At 42.8% G+C, this 19,255-nt stretch overlaps 1 protein-coding gene across 9 annotated transcripts in view; it reads left to right on the top strand.

The window, feature by feature from the left end:
- The window catches only part of si:dkey-237i9.8 (platelet endothelial cell adhesion molecule), a 34,179-nt gene that overhangs the window by 605 nt on the left and 14,319 nt on the right, over positions 1–19,255 (top strand). For all 9 annotated transcript variants that reach the window (XR_005206267.1, XR_005206266.1, XM_037765049.1 and 6 more), the window contains exons 3-7: positions 7,948–8,244; positions 9,284–9,565; positions 9,650–9,919; positions 11,310–11,585; positions 17,618–17,896. Coding sequence is in view for 7 of the 9 variants with exons in the window: in XM_037765049.1 (XP_037620977.1) it covers positions 7,948–8,244; positions 9,284–9,565; positions 9,650–9,919; positions 11,310–11,585; positions 17,618–17,896 (1,404 nt within the window). In the remaining 2 variants the exon portion in view is untranslated. The remainder of the gene's footprint in view (positions 1–7,947; positions 8,245–9,283; positions 9,566–9,649; positions 9,920–11,309; positions 11,586–17,617; positions 17,897–19,255) is intronic.

Genomic DNA, 19,255 nt, shown 5'->3' with positions numbered 1-19,255 from the left:
GAAGCGTTGGGAACATGTTGGTGAGCAGTGTCACACGCCTCCCTGTCCTCTTGAGTTGGTTGGTGATGGAAGGCATGAGTAAGTCCGGATTGGTTGTAGTAGAGATGGAGGTACTGTCTAAGGTCCAGATTGATTGATTGTGTTTTCCTGAAAACATATTAGAAAATGTATAGAAAAAGTATTCTTATTTTTAATGGAAGAAGTGTTCAGATCCTTCAAGTAAAAGTAAAAATACTCCAAAGTAAAAATACTCCATCACAAGTAAAGGCTCTGCATTTAAATTCTTACTTAAGTAAAAGTACAGACGTATCATCAGTGAAATGTACTTACAGTATCAAAAGTAAAAGAACTCGTTCTGCAGAAAAATGTCCCTGTGGCTTTTTAACACTGATGCATCAATATGTAAGCAGCATTTTACAGACGAATCTAGTGACCGCTTTGTGTGTTCCGCAATCTAGCGGCAACGCCATTACTGCGGTGACAAGTTATAGTAATCTACTGTCTGCTAACCGTATTAATTGGTGACTTTCAGCCGAAGTTCCCGTGGTTGCTTGTAGTATCCTGCGTAAATGGTCGGCGTAATCCCAGATGAGTATGTATTTAAAATGGATTAAAAAGTCGCAATATCGTGACAGTAGTACATGAAACAGGTAACCTGAAAACAAATCATGTTCCTCTGTGTCCTCCGGTGCTCCTAACGGCATCTGCAAGATTTCACAGACCGGAGGAAAACAAGCAGTAAGAGCTGATCTGAGGTCTGCTGTCCAGCTGCCGTCTATGAGAGCCAGCTGTCAATCACTCGCGAACTCCGACCAAACGGTCAAACTAGACAGCGCTGATCAAATATGAATCAATATTCTGTTACGTTAATGTCTATTTCTCTCCTCAGATGTACTCAGAATCATCTTGTAATGTACTGTTTAGCTGTAAAATGAGAAAGTTTGTGACGCCGCCGCCATGTTGAGATTTCTTGGGGAATACTAAGCACCGCACACATGACTGCAACACAGCCAATAGGAATGCTCTCTCTCTGAAATGACCTGTGATTGGTCAATGTCTCCCGTCACAGCCTAGATGTTCTAAAGCCTGAAAACAGAGCCATGAGGAGGAGCAGAAGTCTAGTTTTCTCTCAGAACACTTGAGTTACAATATGCTGAAAGGTTATTGGGGGCGGCTGTGGCTCAGAGGGTAGAGCAGGTCGTCCACCAATCGGTTCGATCCCGGGCTGCTCCGGGTTACATGTCGATGTGTCCTTTGAGCAAGACACTTAACCCCAAATGAGTATTTCGATTAGATCCTGATTGGCAAAGTTGGCACCTTAGCAGCCTCTGCCTTCAGTGTATGAATGTGTGTGTTTGAATGGGTGAATGCTGGCATGTAGTGTAAAGCGCTTTGAGTGGTCAGAAGACTAGAAAAGCGCTATATAATTGCAAGTCCATTTATTATGGAATTTTTTGCCCAGTGATGCCAAAAAATTGTTTCCTACTGCAGCTTTAAAGTCAAATTGAAGGCTTTCACAAGGACATCTACATGTTCTGTTCGTGTTTTCAACAACTGCGGTCGCTACGAGCAACCACGAAGCATTCAGCTGAGAGTCACCAGTTAACACGGTTAGCAGACACTTTGTGCGCGTTGTGTTTGTGATGCCGACCGCTTAAAGATGTTTGCTTTGTGCTCATTAGGTTGCCCTAGAGCAACTTTATATTTCAAAATAACGCCACAGTTAGTTGATTGAGTTCATTTACTCTGCGGGACCACCGAAGCCCCTAGATAGTGTCTCAGCCCACTAACGTTAGCAACGCTAGCTAAGCAGTGTTAACTTAGCTGACGTTACTTGTTTCACCATGATAGGCTAACGTTAGGCAGCTGAGAACTGCTCATGTTCTTCCTGAACTCTTAGACATCGTCAAAAGTAATGTTAAATAGAAAGTAAAAGTAGAAAATTGTACACTTCTTAGCTAGCATACAAACGTGTGCGAATTGTAGGTAGATGCCACCGCAGTAATGGAGACTTGGTTAATTACTGTATTTCGTCTATAGTTGTAGCTGGTGGAGCTCATTTTACAGTTCAGTAGTTTAGTCCAGTGGTTTCCAACATAGGGGTGAGGCCCCTCCAAAGGGTCACAAGATAAATCCGAGGGGTCGTGAGATGATTAATGGAAGAGGAGAGAAGGAAACAACAGTCTGCTACACAAATCTGATTCCATTTTTTAGATATCTCTCTAATCTTTGATTTTTCATTAAATACTGGATAATTCAACCTCTTGGCCTCCAACAGTTATTTTAATGAACTATCTGAAAAGTTTAGAGATGAAATCCCTCTTTGGTGGAAATGACACTGCTTCATTGTAAGAGAACAACTGAGCACTTAAAACATGTTTTTTGAGTTGTAAACTAAATAATATGACTGAACTGTGGTGAAACACATCAGTTTTGTTTTGTTTTTTTCATTCATTCAACCTTTATTTAAATCCGTAGGAATCATTGGGGCATGCCCTCATTTTCAATGATGTCAAGAGTACAATAAAACAGAATAAATACACACAGAACATAATTAACAAATGAACAAATTAACAAGAAGCAATCAGCCAGACAACAAAAGAACACTGAGAAAAACAGTTCTATTCAGGAGGGGAGTAGTTTGTAATCATGGATTTAAAATCACCTATAGGTACAATTGTGTTTAGTTTTAATGTGTTTTGTAAACTGTTCCAAGTTTTTGCAGCACAGACACCAAAAGCAGTTTATCCAAATTTAGTGTTAGCACGCGGGACTTCAAGCTTTAGCCAGTCACTTGAACAAGTCGAATAATGACTATAGGACCAATTTAATAAGGACGTGATGTATGACGGAAAGTTGCCATTAAAGGTCCCATATTATAAAAAAGTGAGATCCACAGGGAAATACACACAGCCCGTATTCAGAAACTCTGCGTTTGAAACAATCTGTCAGGATTTCTGTCCATTCGTGATGTCACGAATATACAATATTTAGACCCTTTACACAGATTTAAACATAAACATTCTAAAGATTATTCCTGTTTGCAGTGGATGTGAATGTCATCAGATGACAGGAAGTACACATGGACCCAAGCTGTTGCCTAGCAACGCAATTCTGTTGCAATTCAGTCAAAATGCACTAAAACGGGGCGTTTCTGACAGAGGGTAAATAATAATACAGGTATATTCAGGCAGACAGTTTGAGGAAAATAACGTTTTTTTTTTAACATTTCAGCATGTAAACATGTTCTAGTAGAAACACAAAATACAAGTATGAACCTGAAAATGAGCACGAAAATGAGGATGTCACTGAGCAACTCCTGCCCATGCTACAGCTATGCTCCTGATTCACACATCCATGCCACCCCCCTGTCAGCCATCAAATTATACAGTGGGTGGAGCTAGGCTCAGACCTGGGGGTGAAGTTACACTTTGATAATGCGTTGTATTTTATAAACTTATCAAATGTATTTTTAATATAAAATCTTGATCTGAAAATTAATTATAGCTGTTATATAAATGTAGTTGAGTAAAATGTAATATTTGCCTCTGAAATGTAGAGTAGAAGTATAAAGTAGCATAAAATGGAAATACTCAAGTAAAGTACAAGTACCTTCAAATTGTAATTAAGTACAGTACTTGAGTAAATGTACTTAGTTACTTTCCACCACTGGCTCAGCATGTACTTGACTGCCATAACTCACACAGTGTATCAAGAGCCCATAACAAATCTCTGCCCTGCACGCCTGATTTTTCTCATCATCAGCCCTGCCAGGTCCTGCTGAATGATGCTGGGTGTGGGCCAGATACAGCAGGCTCTGAAATGGTGATAGGTCCCCCGGGTGGCCTGTTTGTCTGACAAAGTGCTTTTCCTGCCCCCTTTTTGTCTTGTTTTTCAGGTTTGTTTACTCCCTCACAACACCCTCGTCTGAGTCACAACAGCAGCCTGTTGTCTCTAATACTCGACCATATGGGTGATCTGGTGGGGAGGCTTGACGTACGTGTACAGATGCTTTCTGTCTGGTCACACTGCGGAACACTAAACTGATGTCACTTTTAAAAGTTACTTCTTAGTGTTTCCTAAAAGACAAAATGTTGCTCCCAGTCTTGGGGAGTCGCATCTACATTCATGAACTTGACAACAAATATCTCCTACAGTATGGATCATTCACGGTCCAGTCGCCAGGGAAAAACGTTGGCAAACATTAACATTGACTTTACGTGTGTTACGTAACGTTACCTAAGAAAGTGCGGTTGTTACGTTACGTTACGTTACGTTACGTTATTATTTGAACACAAAACATTATGTTTTTCTAACCTTAACCAAGTAACGTTGTTGTCTAAAATTGACCAATCGATGGTAACCATGTGGCATTGTGCGTTTCTACAAGCATGATACGAGGCTGATATGAAACACAGAAACAGAAACAGAAACACTGACATTCAATGTATCTGTGGTTTACAGAAACGTACAATGCCAACATTTTTTCTGGGTTGATCATTCATCTCTTTCCACCTGTTCGTGCCTGTGAACCACATGAGGATTTGAAGTGATTCATGGCTTTGGGATCAGTTCAGGTGATTATCAAAGCGTTCACATGTGGCCGTGTGAATGGTGCACTTCGGCTGCTGTAATCCATCCATAGACAATGAGGCTGAGAATTAAAAAGTGTCCTGAAAATAAACCATCTTTGATAACCAGGAAGAGATTGAAAAAGTTAAATGAGCGACTGGTGAGGCTGGATCCAGGAATAAAAGAACCAATTTTAAATTGTGTTAGCAAATCAAAATTTCTGTAGCTGTTGTGTAAAAAAGCAACAGGGTTGGATGTCCTTTCTTGTCTTTGACAGCTGAACAGGCCATCTCATATCTCACATTGGCCCATTGATGTCAAGACCCTTAGTGAGGCGGTTCGAGGATGCCAAACCCTGAGGCCTAATGAAATTCACCAAGCCCTCTTTACCTCTCATCTCCAAACAAGTTGTTTATAATGGCTCCAAAAAAGCATGCATTTTTCATATAGATAGATAAATGAAAGATGCTCTTCCTTATCTACTTCTATCTTCTAGCATTGTTGTTGTTTTAGCGTCAGATGACTACCAGTTCATTCTACAGTCGAGTTCTTATGTGACTCTCATAGCCAAATGGGATGGTGTTTCCGGTATGATGAAATTCCGTGGTAACACACCAGCTTCCTGACTGCCAAGCCAACACTCATTTGTATAGCACCTGTTCTAGAAATTTCACCGGTAGTCATTTCAGATATGCCAGCAAAATGGCCATTCGGGAGTGCTGTTTTGAATGGGAAAAGGAAGTGATTAAAAGGAAATTCTATTTAATCCACTTTACTGCAAACTGTGACTGAGAAATCTGCACATAACAAAGTGTGAGTGTAAAAGCTCAAAGGAAGGAGAGGAAAGCTGCTCACTCATGACTCCAATAGTCTTTCTGTATATCAACATTTGGGCACTTTTAGGCACTTGCCTTCTTCAGGATAAAAAACTGTAATCATCTGAGGGATGGGCCGGTTTAAGGCATAGGCCATATAGGCGGTCGCCCCCCAGAAGGTGGCTTCTCCAAAAAAATAATACTGACAATCATTTTTTTTTTTTTAAATGCTGGTGGGCGCCCTTCCTTGTTTTCTGAATTGAGGTAACAAATTAACAAATAAAGAAAGAAAGAATACACTTTTCACCCCTGTAACTCTCTTTCTCACACTTTTTATCTGCCCGGCTGTACTTATTTGTTTATAAAAGTGTAAATTGTAGTGAAACTGACTAAACACTTTTAAACCAACAATATCAGGGACCAATTGTTTATTTATATTTTAATAGATATGGTTATTTATGTTTTGTCTTAAAATCATTGGGACCCCAAATACAAATTTCACCTAGGGCACCAAAAGGGCTAGAGCCGACCCTGTCTGAAAGACATACATAGTGTATAGGACAGGTGTCAAGGAATCAGGAACATAGGAACATACTCCACAGAGAGTTAAAGAAAGGACTCCAACAGCAAAATACAGCAGTCTAAGAGCCAGCAAAATAGAGTTAAACAAACTGAAAAATGACGAAGTCATCCAGATGCTTACATTCAAATAGAGCAATGTCTTCAATATACAATATACAGTAAAACAAATTTATATCTCCAAGTTACCCACTCTACATATAAGGTTCACTAGAAAAAGAATGAAATGCATTATAAATATACTGTATATCCATTAAGTAAATGTCTATGAATAAATCTAGAGTACAAAGAGAAAATATTTAGGCCCATATAGTAGTAACGTTAGAAGTTATTTAAAATCTTACGAATGACGTTGCGTTGCAAACAAAGAACTTTGTCTCCTTTCTCAGGCCACAATTTTTTTTAGAATCATCCAACCAGAAGAAGCCGTCAGACATTTTACTAAAAGTTATAACCCTTTACATTTTGGCAAATTCACTTAAACCGGAGATATACCTGCTGTTCAACACAGTCTCACAGCAGTTCGTGAAATAGTCACGAAATTTAATTTATTAATGATGTACATAGACACGACTTTCCTTTTTTTTTTCGTGACACTCAGCACGACTTTCAACAACATATTTTTCGTGCTTTTTCCTACAAATGTCCAGCAACACGTGACACGTGTCAAATTCTGCTCCAGTCTTTTCAAAATAAAACTACTTAGTTAGGTTTAGGAATAGATTGACTTGGTTAGGCTTAGGCAACAAACTACTTAGTTAGGTTTAGGAAAAGATCGCGGTTTGGGTTGAAATAACACTGGAAGTGCCGTAACTTAAGTACGGATGTTACATGACAAATAAATCAACTTCGACTTGTAGTTTAACACGAGACAGGAACACCGGTCTCCTGGGTGGACGTCCTGTGTTTTTTGACCCGTCCACCTCCCTATGCGGCGTTCGCCACTCTCTATACTTCCTGGTTCCCATTTACGTGGATTAAATAGAAATTGATTTTGTGCTGACCATCACGATAAAAATTGAAATTCCTGTCAATACACTATATTTCGTGACTATTTCACAAACTGCTGTGCGACTGGGCAGTGCTGTTAATTACGTGTTTGCATGTGCATGAAGCTGCCTCACGTATCCTGCGTCCATTTGGAATGTTGGTTGTGTACGTCGGCAGAATGTGTGTTATAAAGCCAGTATATCTCCGGCCTTAGAGGATTAGATCCATACCACTCTCATATCTGTACAGGAAATGTCAGGCTAGAGCCTGGAGTGAACTAGCTTAGCTTAGCATAAAGACCAGCACCTCTAAAGCTCACTAATTAACATAACTCTCCTTGATAAAACCATATACAGTATGTAACCAAAGTGTAACGACACATTTTAGTTAGACAGGGAGTTAGGTGCTGAACTCTCTTGGTGTTAACCTCAGCTAATCAACTCACAGAGCTCCGTAGTTAACACAGGCATCAGAGCGGTGTTAAACTTCTCATCTAGCAAAAAAAACACCAAATTTACGAAACTGTTCTTTGAAAATGATAAAATAAAATTGAATGGTATTCATCTTCAGCCTCACCTAAATCACATGACCAAAGCCTCTTCTCTTCAGGGAAAAGATCAAACTACAGCTAATGGTAGTGTACCTGAATATGCCATAACTTTGCAAACATCTTTTACTTTTAATTCAATTCTGCTTCACATTAGGTAGGCTACATTATGTCCCGGTCAATGTAACATACATTAATGTCACATGCAAAACTTTAAAACCAACTAGAAAGTAGAAGGATAAGGATGTATTTTACCATTACCCTTAGAGTAAATACTGTATGTAGAATGAACTCACAATGAAGCAAAACCTTTATAAAAATGGTCTAAAGGTCAAATGTAAAAGCTCAGACAGAAGGCTTCAAAGTCAGCTGCCCAGTCTTTCTGTGCAGTAGATTAGCTTGTACATTAAGTCTAATTTTTTTTTTTTTAAATTCACTCCCTAGCATTCGCATTAAGAGACATCACCCTGTCCATCGAGCCCAGTACTGATGTGACTCGGGACACCAATGTGACTCTGAGATGCCGGGCCAATGTCAGCAGCTCTGGCCAGGAGATACTGAGTCGTGAGTACACTATATACAAGGACAGCAACACAGTCTACACCAAGACCTCCAGCTCCTCGGAGGATCTCCTGTACCCTCTGCCCGAGGTCAGAGTCTCCAACACTGGCAAATATAAGTGCAAGATCAACATTGACGGGACAAACAAGACCAGCAGAGCCAAGAAACTCACAGTAACAGGTTGGTTTGTTATTATAGACGCTGTATTCTCTGTTGGGGTTTGAAAAGTTAGGGTCGATTTGAATGTGTTCAGATAAAGCTAATAGTTTTAATTTCATAAGGTACTACAACAGTTTGTGCAAGTGTGGTTAAGTTAAACACCTGTTGACAGGATTCTTCTAACAATGTCTACAATTTTACTGGAATCTGGTGGAACAACTGTGTGCATTTTAGGGCTGTCAATCGATTAAAATATTTAATCGTGATTAATCGCACATTTTTCATCTGTTCAAAATGCAACTAAAAGGGAAATTTGTCAAGTATTTAATACTCTTATCAACATGGGAGTGGACAAATATGCTGCTTTATGCAAATGTGTTTATCATTGGAAATCAACACAAACAATGACAGATATTGTCCAGAAACCCTCACAGGTACTGCATTTAGCATAAAACAATATGCTCAAATCATAACATGTCAAACTGCAGCCCAACAGGCAACAGCTGTCAGTGTGTCAGTGTGCTGACTTGACTATGACTTGCCCCCAAACTGCATGTGATTATCATAAAGTGGGCATGTCTGTAAAGGGGAGACTCATGGGTACCCATAGAACCCATTTACATTCACATATCTGGAGGTCAGAGGTCAAGGGACCCTTTTGAAAATGGACATGACAGTTTTTCCTTGCCAACATTTAGCGCAGGTTTGGTGCGTTATTTAGCCTCCTTGTCGACAAGCTAGTATGACATGGTTGGTACCGATAGATTCATTAGGTTTTTCTAGTTTCATATGATACCAGTATCTTCACTCTAGCTTTAAAACTGAGCCCGCTACAACCTAAAAATCGCAAGTTGCGTTAATGCATTAGAGAAATTAGCGGTGTTAAAATGAATTTGCGTTAACACGTTGTTATCGTGATAACGTTGACAGCCCTAGTTTATTTACAACAGCAAGCGTGAGAGAATTTCTTCAACATTGGCAAAAGCTTCTTCATTTTTGTTTACTGTTTTCAAACACGGTTGGATTGAATCTAAGCATTTCTCGCATAATGGGTTTCCAGGCCTGTCAAAACCAGTTCTCCACCTTAACAAGGGTGTGGTCAGTGAAGGGGAGGAGATAACAGCTAAGTGTACGGTGCCCGGCGAGACGGGCTCCATTTTCTTCTACTTCTACGAGGACTCCAAAGAGATCCTGGAGAAGCAGGTCATCTCCAACCAGGCAGAGGCCAAGCTTCGCTTCAGCAGCGTTGGCATCCACAAAATCCACTGTGCCTATACTGTCCTCGTAACGCCAGACTCCTTTAAGTCCGAGGAAAGCAACACTGTTACTGTTTCAGTCAAAGGTAAGTAGCATTTTGAAATTTCAGTTCTTTTCAAAGCATTAGAGTCTTCTCAGATCTTTTTCTTCATTGGTTTTGTCTCCTCAGAGCTTCCCATCACAGCAGTTTTGGAGATTTTCCCTAAGTCTAAGATCTATGAAGGAGACCAACTTCACATCTTGTGCACCGTCAGAAACATTCTGAACAGTTTTGAAAGTGTCCACCTCTACCTGAGCCAGGGGAACCAGCTTCTCAGCAGCGGAGACAACAAAGTCAACCACAGCATGATTGCACTGGCAAAGGACCCTGGGGCGTTTGAGTGCAGATTTGAGATGGGAGATGTAGTGAAAATCAACTCAGAGATGGTTTCAGTGACTGGTAAGGACATCTAAATCTGTGTCCTAACTACTGATATGTTTTTCATCTTAAAAGTATCCATGATTGTAGGCATTAAAGTTAGGGTTGGTAATCTTTTACAAAAACATTTTTTGTTGTATTTGTTGGAATTCTCATTACATCCCGACAGCAATCAATAAATCAAATGCTCCAACAAAGAAAAGAGAAAAATCTGGTATCTGGTGTAATAAACCCGTCCAATCATTTCATGCTGCCCAAATGAATGATAGTATCAGACAAGTCAAAAATATAACTGAAAACATCAATAAATGAATTTAGTTAATTAAAATGAAGTTCCTTAGATCCTTTTATACAAAGGGAGCTAACTTTGTTAACGGGTTGAGGGACTCATTCTCTCCTTTCCTTTTTTATAGTTAAAAAAAAAAGTTTGGGAAAGGAAAGAACGAACCCGGTCTCATGGGATGACATTTAAATACCACGACATTACACAGACATTCCACATGTCACTTTTTAGCCTTTTTGCATGTCATTTGAACGCCACGCAAACATCCGCAATTAGGTTCAGGCAAGAAAAAACGTCATGATTGGGCTTAACACGGGTCTCCTGGTTAAAAGTCTGGTGTTTGTTGGACCCATTTACCACCTCAATAAGTGGTCTTTCTTGCTTTTTATACTACGTCACTAACTCTTACCGTAGCATTTGTACGCGGATGCGTTTACATTGCAGTCAGGATACATGGTGTACAAATGACACGGAAATCAAGAAAGGCGTATTTATTGTACTCTAAACGCCTGGCGCATTATCGTGGCACTTATACGTCTTTTCATGCGAATGGGCTGAACCCCATATTCACCTCTAAAAATGAGTTACTTTATCTCTAAATAGTGAAAATGTCCATATATAAGCTATCATGACATTGTGACAATGAACGCTTACCCATCTATAAGTATTTCAAATGAATAACATTTTTATTTAAGAACTAACTAAACGCTTTTTATTTATTTTACACTCACAGTTTTACCTGATATTTACAGTTCACCAAAAGAATCCAAATGTCAAATGTTGGGACCACTTCGCCAAAGCTAGCTGTCTGACTAGTTTCCGTGCTCACCCTGAGCATGATGTAAATCATACCCTCGTGGGGTTATGCTCATGTGATTGGCTGAAAAGGAGGGAGACATCTGAGCCATCTGAACAACATCCAAACGTGTTTTTGATGAAAATTACAAATACTTTTAAATACACATATTTGTGAATCCTTCTGTGTGCATTTATTAATATTGACACTGATCTGACTCCATACTTTGACTACATTTAGTCGGTTTTAAGCTACATACATATCAGCATTTACACTATCAAGTGATATCATTGCAGATGATAACTTGCCGTGTTTTTGAAATCTTTCCACAGAGCTGTTTTCAGTGCCCACTCTCACCACGTCTCCTGCTGAAGTCTTTCAAAATGAACGAATGACGCTAACCTGCAAAAGTGAGATCTCTGCCGCTGAAAGACTTCGCAGGGAAGAGTTGACTTACACTCTTGATCCCCCCGATAGCCCGCTGCACCGCAGGGACAGCATTGGAGTATTTTCTGGCAATGCCCTCCAGTATGATTTCAACTATACCTGCGTAGCTCAAGCCAAGGGCATCGTGAAACACAGTGAAACCCTGACTGTACGTCCGAAAGGTAAGCTTACTTAATGCCTCTTTCAGATGCAAATCTTAATACACAGATTAAGAGTGGATTTAAAGGGTAATTTAGGGATTTTTCAACCCGGACCCTATTTTTTTGTGTTTAAGTGACTAATATGAACATCAATCCATCCGTCCATCCATCCATCCATCCATTATCTGTAACAGCTTATCCTATTCATGGTCGCGGGGGTGTTGGAGCCGATCCCAGACTATCACAGGGCTGATACATAGAGACAGAGACCCATTCATACTCACATTCACACCTACGGGACATTTAGAAAACGGGAAACCCCCCCTCAACATCAGAGGAAAAACAAACAATAACAAAAAAGGGAAACAAGAGTCGGTCAAAACGACTACATGTCTGGACCGTGTACGGTCAGTCTGTGAATTTGTGGCTAAATTGTAACACAAATAGTTAGTGGTCATGTCTATAATGTTAAATCCAGCGCTACATGTCCACCAGGTCCGGCGAGGACACTAGGGGACGCGCTGCTCAACTCAACTGGCCGTTCAAACGGTGACATACCCTATAGTGGAATGTATCTGATTGGTTCACTGTTTTTTTCTGCTCACCGTTTCAAACAGGAAACAACATGGCGGCCTGCTCGTAAACTTTCTGTTATTCTGAATAAACGATCCAGCAAAATCTACTTCTGAACACATTTTAAGTGAGAAATAGGCAATGATGCCACTGCTGAATCTGGTTCATTTTAGAACTATATCGCCTAGTTTCACAGCTCGGTCCAGGTTTCAAGAGCCGGACGCGTCGTGCTGAACGGGCTCATTTGAATAAAGGACTGTTCCCGCCGTTTCATTATGAAAGAGTAACGGCCAATGAGGAAACTCCAACACTCGGCCGACCAATCGTGTAACTTCATCACTCAGTCACTCAGTCAGTGACAGACTTTTGCGTTTGTAGGGCTGGCCCTCTACAGTCCAGCCAAAAAAGAAAACTATGTTAACATAATTAGAAAAATAGAAAAATACTACAAAATTGGTCGAGTATTGAGGGGGAACGCAGTAACCGAGCTGCGAGGGCAAGTGAGCAGCTTCAATGCAACATTACGTCCAGTAAAAGTGTTTGTTTTTGCGTCTTACCTTTCTCTTGATCCGGTCTGTTTGTTATTGTGTCCAAGTCCCGCTCAAGGAGGAGTCTCGTTGTGAAATCTGAATATCCATATACTCTGGCTCAAATAAATACGGGCAGCCGTCGAATCCAAAGACCTCATCTACATTGTGGAAATCATCTTAATATTCAGCCATGACATTAAAAATATAATAAGTAACACTAAGCTATGCTTTCTGAACTCCAACACACCAGATTTCGCCAGATTTCACAATGAGACTTGAGCGAGACTCTTTCCATAATATTGTCAGACGCATGTAACAACAATTGGAGTCTGTCATGGCAAAAGAAGCACTTTTGCTTGCCAGCTTGCCCCAATAGCACCATATTGCAGCCCGTGAGCAGCAACTGTGAGAAGCAACCGTGAGAAGCAACCGTTTACAGCGCTCTCCCTCAATACTGGACCGATTTAAGAAATTGTTGTTCCTATTAGTCAGTTAGACACAAAAACATGGGAAAAATACCCGAAGATACCCTTTAAGCCCCTTTTAGACATGTACCTCATTATGTAAATGTTTTACATGTTGGACTCGTGTCTGACTAACTTTTAAGCAAAAATCTCAATGGCACTCTTTGTAGGTCAGACCTAATAACATTTCTGCTGTAAAACTTCTAAAGTTAGATGTGAAGATCGATACCACTCTGGTGCTGATCTTCTCGTCTAACTTTTCTCTGCCTTATCAAGAGTGCTGTAAAAGAAAGAAAGAGGTAAAAATAATAATAAGAAAAAATAATCAAACCACCTCTCTATATTTTCTGTTGTTATTCATGCAAACTGCATGGATGTATTGACTGAATGTCACTGATGCAACCTGTGAGAGAACACAACGCAGTTTTTTCTGGTTTTTCAACGTATTTTTCGTGCGTTTTCCTATGAATGTCCAGCAACACGTGATCCATCCATCCATCCATCTTCAACCGCTTATCCGGGATCGGGTCGCGGGGGCAACAGCTCCAGCAGGGGACCCCAAACTTCCCTTTCCCGGGCCACATTAACCAGCTCTGACTGGGGGATCCCGAGGCGTTCCTAGGCCAGAGTAGAGATATAATCTCTCCACCTAGTCCTGGGTCTTCCCCGTGGTCTCCTCCCAGCTGGTCGTGCCTGGAACACCTCCCAAGGGAGGCGCCCAGGAGGCATCCGTGCTAGATGCCCGAACCACCTCAACTGGCTCCTTTCGACGCAAAGGAGCAAGGACTCTACTCCGAGTCCCTCACGGATGACTGAGCTTCTTACCCTATCTCTAAGGGAGACGCCAGCCACCCTCCTGAGGAAACCCATTTCGGCCGCTTGCACCCGCGACCTCGTTCTTTCGGTCATGACCCAACCCTCATGACCATAGGTGAGAGTAGGAACGAAGATTGAACGGTAGATCGAGAGCTTTGCCTTCCGGCTCAGCTCTCTTTTCGTCACAACAGTGCGGTAAAGCGAATGCAATACCGCCCCTGCTGCTCCGATTCTCCGACCAATCTCACGTTCCATCGTCCCCTCACTCGCGAACAAGACCCCGAGATACTTAAACTCCTTCACTTGGGGTAAGGACTCATTCCCTACCTGGAGTAGGCAATCCATCGGTTTCCTGCTGAGAACCATGGCCTCAGATTTAGAGGTGCTGATTCTCATCCCGACTGCGTCACACTCGGCTGCGAACCGATCCAGTGAGTGCTGGAGGTCGCAGACCGATGATGCCAACAGGACCACATCATCTGCAAAAAGCAGCGATGAGATCCTCAGCACACCGATCTGCAAACCCTCCTCCACCCGACTACGCCTCGATATCCTGTCCATGAATATCACGAACAGGATTGGTGACAAAGCGCAGCCCTGGCGGAGGCCAACCCCCACCGGAAACGAGTCCGACTTATTGCCGAGGATCCGAACACAGCTCTCGCTTTGGGCGTACAGGGATTGTACCCCATACTCCCGCAGCACCCCCCACAGTATCTCCCGGGGGACCCGGTCATATGCCTTCTCCAAGTCCACAAAACACATGTAGACTGGATGGGCATACTCCCAGGCCCCCTCCAGGATCATTGCGAGAGTGAAGAGCTGGTCCGTTGTTCCACGGCCAGGACGGAATCCGCATTGTTCCTCTTCGATCTGAGGTTCGACTATCGGCCGAACCCTCCTTTCCAGCACCTTGGAGTAGACTTTACCAGGGAGGCTGAGCAGTGTGATACCCCTGTAATTGGCACACACTCTCTGGTCCCCCTTTTTGAAAAGGGGAACCACCACCCCGGTCTGCCACTCCTTAGGCACTGTCACCGACTTCCACGCGGTGTTGAAGAGACATGTCATCCAAGACAGCCCCTCCCCACCCAGAGCCTTCAATATTTCTGGGCGGATCTCATCAACCCCCGGGGCTTTGCCACTGTGGAGTTGTTTGACTACCTCAGTGACTTCCACCAGGGTAATTGATGATGGTCCCCCATCAGCTTCCAGCTCTGCCTCTACCATAGAGGGCGTATTGGTCGGATTCAGAAGTTCCTCAAAGTGCTCCTTCCACCGCCCGATTACCTCCTCAGTTGAGGTCAACAGTGTCCCATCCTTACTGTACACAGCTTGGATGGTTCCCCGTTTCCCCCTCCTAAGGTGCCAGATGGTTTTCCAGAAGCACTTTGGTGCCGACCGAAAGTCCTTCTCCATGGCTGCTCCGAACTCCTCCCACACCCGCTGCTTTGCCTCCGTCACGGCAGTGGCTGCTGCTCTTCGGGCCCGTCGGTACCCTGCAACTGCCTCCGGAGACCTCCGAGATAACACATCCCGGAAGGCCTCCTTCTTCAGTCGGACGGCTTCCCTGACCACCGGTGTCCACCACGGTGTTCGAGGGTTGCCGCCCCTTGAGGCACCTAAGACCTTAAAACCACAGCTCACCGCCGCAGCTTCAGCAATGGAAGCTTTGAACATCGTCCACTCGGGTTCAATGCCCCCAACCTCCACAGGGATGCCAGAAAAGCTCCGCCGGAGGTGTGAGTTGAAGATCTCTCGGACAGGGGCCTCCTCCAGACGTTCCCAGTTCACCCTCACTACGCGTTTGGGCTTACCAGGTCTGTCCAGAGTCTTCCCCCACCCTCTGACCCAACCAGATGGTGATCAGTTGACAGCTCCGCCCCTCTCTTCACCCGAGTGTCCAAAACATGCGGCCTCAGATCAGATGATACGATTACAAAATCGATCATCGACCTTCGGCCTAGGGTGCTCTGGTACCACGTACACTTATGAGCATCCTTATGTTCGAACATGGTGTTCGTTATGGACAATCCATGACTAGCACAGAAGTCCAACAACAAACGACCACTCGGGTTTAGATCAGGGAGGCCGTTCCTCCCAATCACGCCACTCCAGATGTCTCCATCGTTGCCCACGTGCGCATTGAAGTCTCCCAGGAGAACTATGGAGTCCCCTACTGGAGCCCCATACAGGACTCCATTCAGGGTCTCCAAGAAGGCCGAATACTCCGAACTGCTGTTTGGTGCATACGCACAAACAACAGTCAGAGTTTTCCCCCCATAACCCGAAGGCGTAGGGAGGCGACCCTCTCGTCCACCGGGGTAAACTCCAACATAGCGGCACTCAGCCGGGGATTTGTGAGTATCCCCACACCCGCCCGGCGCCTCACACCATGGGCAACTCCAGAGAAGAATAGAGTCCAACCCCTATCCAAGAGTACGGTTCCAGAACCGAGGCTGTGTGTAGAGGTAAGCCCTACCAGATCCAACTGATAGCGCTCCACCTCCCGCACAAGCTCCGGCTCCTTCCCCCACAGAGAGGTGACGTTCCACGTCCCCAGAGCCAGCCTCTGCCGCCCAGGTCCAGTCCGTCGAGGTCCCTGGCCTTTACTGCCACCCGTGTGGCAGCGCACCCGACCCAAGCGGTTCTTCCCGCAGGTGGTGAGCCCACAGGATGGAGAGGAGGGGGGTGCCACGTTCCTTCTTCGGGGTATCCCCGGCCGGGCTCCGTGGCAAGCCCGGCCACCAGACGCACGTGATGCACTTGTCAATTTCCACTCCAGTCTTTTCAAAATAAAATTACTTAGTTAGATTTAGGAAAATATTGATTTGGTTAAGTTTAGGCAACAAAACGACTTAGTTAACTTTAGGAAAAGATCGACTTGGTTTGAGTTAAAATAACACCAGAAGGGGCGTAACTTAAGTACGGAAGTAACGTGACAAATAAATCAACTTTGACTGTTTTGGTTTCACACAAGGAGGGTGAAAAGAGGAGATGTCACGCATCATCAACGTGTCATATCTTTGAGGTACAACACATGCGCAGTAAAATCTGATCTGTACTCGCCGAAATTGAGCCAATAGCAACACACGACCACAGCTCCAGTTACACTGTGCATGTGTTGTACCCCATAGCTCCAGACCTGTGTCCAAGCTTCTTTCAATAGGACTTGGTTTCACATTGGACACCAACACTGGTCTCCTGGATGAAAGTCCTGTGTTTTTTTACCCACCTATCCAACCCAACCTCCTCACTACACGCCGTTCGCAATTACAAATCCATTACATGCTGACCATCACAAAAACAATTTTAAATATGTGTCTATGTACACAAATCAATACATTAAATTTTGTGACTATTTCACAAACTGCTGTGCGACTGGGCTGGAACAGAAAACACTGTTGTTCCTTTATATCACTGTACTGTACTGTGCTGTGCTGTGACACTGCTTCTCTTGTGTACCAGGTGCCAAATATTGTGCGAGTATTGTGGTTCTCTCCGTTAACAGTACTGAATTAAGCATTTACATAGAAATCCCACATGTCCGAATGACAAAAAGCAAAAAGCTAGCTAGGTTACATATCCCATGTGTGAACAGGGCTTTTGTTTTCGTTTTTATAGGATTTGTCCACAGGAATGTTTTATTTTCTCTCTTTCTCGTCTTTAGTTGCTGTCTCCACTCCAAAGATCTCTGTGGTTGGCAGAGCAATCATAGGACAGCCCTTCAAGATCCTCTGTCAGTCGGATTTCGGCAGCCTGCCGATAAACTACACCCTGTGGAAGGACTACGACCAAGTGAGCACAATCACTGTCAAGCAGCTCGTTCAACAAGCTCTATTCACAGCCACCGTCACCAAGCCTGATGAAATAAGCAAGTACATGTGTGAGGCACAGAATCGTCCCAAGGCAGCCCCACTCAGTAAAAGACTCAATGCTACTGTTATAGGTAAATATTCAAAACATTGTATGTTTATCCATTTTTACAGAGTTAGTATATTCTTAATTTGCCTCATCTACACTGCTCAATAAATCCCGATCAATCAATGGATTACCACATGAGCCAGTGCAGAGCCATATCAGCCTTATAAAACTACTGACAATTGACAAAACAATCCAACCTCAAGGTCCATTTAGTAGCTGTTCTGGAGCTTTTAAATCTTATCAACGGTCGAAGAAGTATGTAGATTAGGGCTGTCAATCGATTAAAACATTTAAACGCGATTTTCACGATTTATCGCATGATTGTCCAAAGTTAATCTGATGAATCGCAAATTAATCGCACAGTTTTTATCTGTTCAAAGTTTACCTTAAAGGGAGATTTGTCAAGTATTTAATGCTCTTTTCAACATGGGAGTGGACAAATATGCTTACTGTATGCAAATGTATACTGTATATATATTTATTTGGAAATCAATGAACAACACGAAGCAATGACAGATATTGTCCAGAAACCCTCACAGGTACTACATTTAGCATAAAGAATATGCTCCAATCATAACATGGCAAACTGCAGCCCAACAGGCAACAACAGCTGTCAGTGTGTCAGTGTGCTGACTTGACTATGACTTGCCCCCAAACTGCATGTGATTACCATAAAGTGGGCATGTCTGTAAAGGGGAGACTCGTGGGTACCCATAGAACCCATTTACATTCACATATCTGGAGGTCAGAGGTCAAGGGACCCCTTTGAAAATGGACATGACAGTTTTTCCTCACCAAAATTTTGCGTTAAGTTCGGAGCGTTATGTAAACTCCTTCTCAACAAGCTAGTATGACATGGTTGGTACTAATGGATTTCTTAATTGCAATTAAATATTTGAATCGATTGACAGCCCTAATAATTTAATTAATACAAAAATTCCCCCATTCCCCTGTAACAACTTATGATATAACTGGTTTAAGGACACAGTGCTACATTTTGGGAAATAAGTTTGGTCGCTTTCTTACCGAGAGTTAGATGGATTGATACCGCTCTCATGTCTGTCAGGTATATTAAACTATCGCAAGCATGCGGTTAACTTAGCTTACGGGGAAACAGCTAGCCTGGCTATGTCCAAAGGTAACCAAATCCACCTACCAGCACCTCTGAAGCTCATCAAGTAATATGTTCTGTCTAGTTTGTTTAATCTGTACATAAACAGTGGTGTAAAAACCACAATTGACATTTTACAGGTGGTTATTGTAAGCTAAGCTAACCGGTCGCTTGTGGTAGCTTCATATTTATCATACAAATATGAGTGGTATTGATCTTCTCATCCAACTCTAGGTAAGAAAATAACAAACCATTCCTTTGATGAAAATGCTG

The sequence above is a fragment of the Sebastes umbrosus genome, chromosome 3 (genome assembly GCF_015220745.1).
Source record: "Sebastes umbrosus isolate fSebUmb1 chromosome 3, fSebUmb1.pri, whole genome shotgun sequence".
Lineage (NCBI taxonomy): Eukaryota > Metazoa > Chordata > Actinopteri > Perciformes > Sebastidae > Sebastes > Sebastes umbrosus.
Note: the sequence above shows the minus strand (reverse complement) of the source record. Positions and strands in the feature narration are given on the sequence as shown.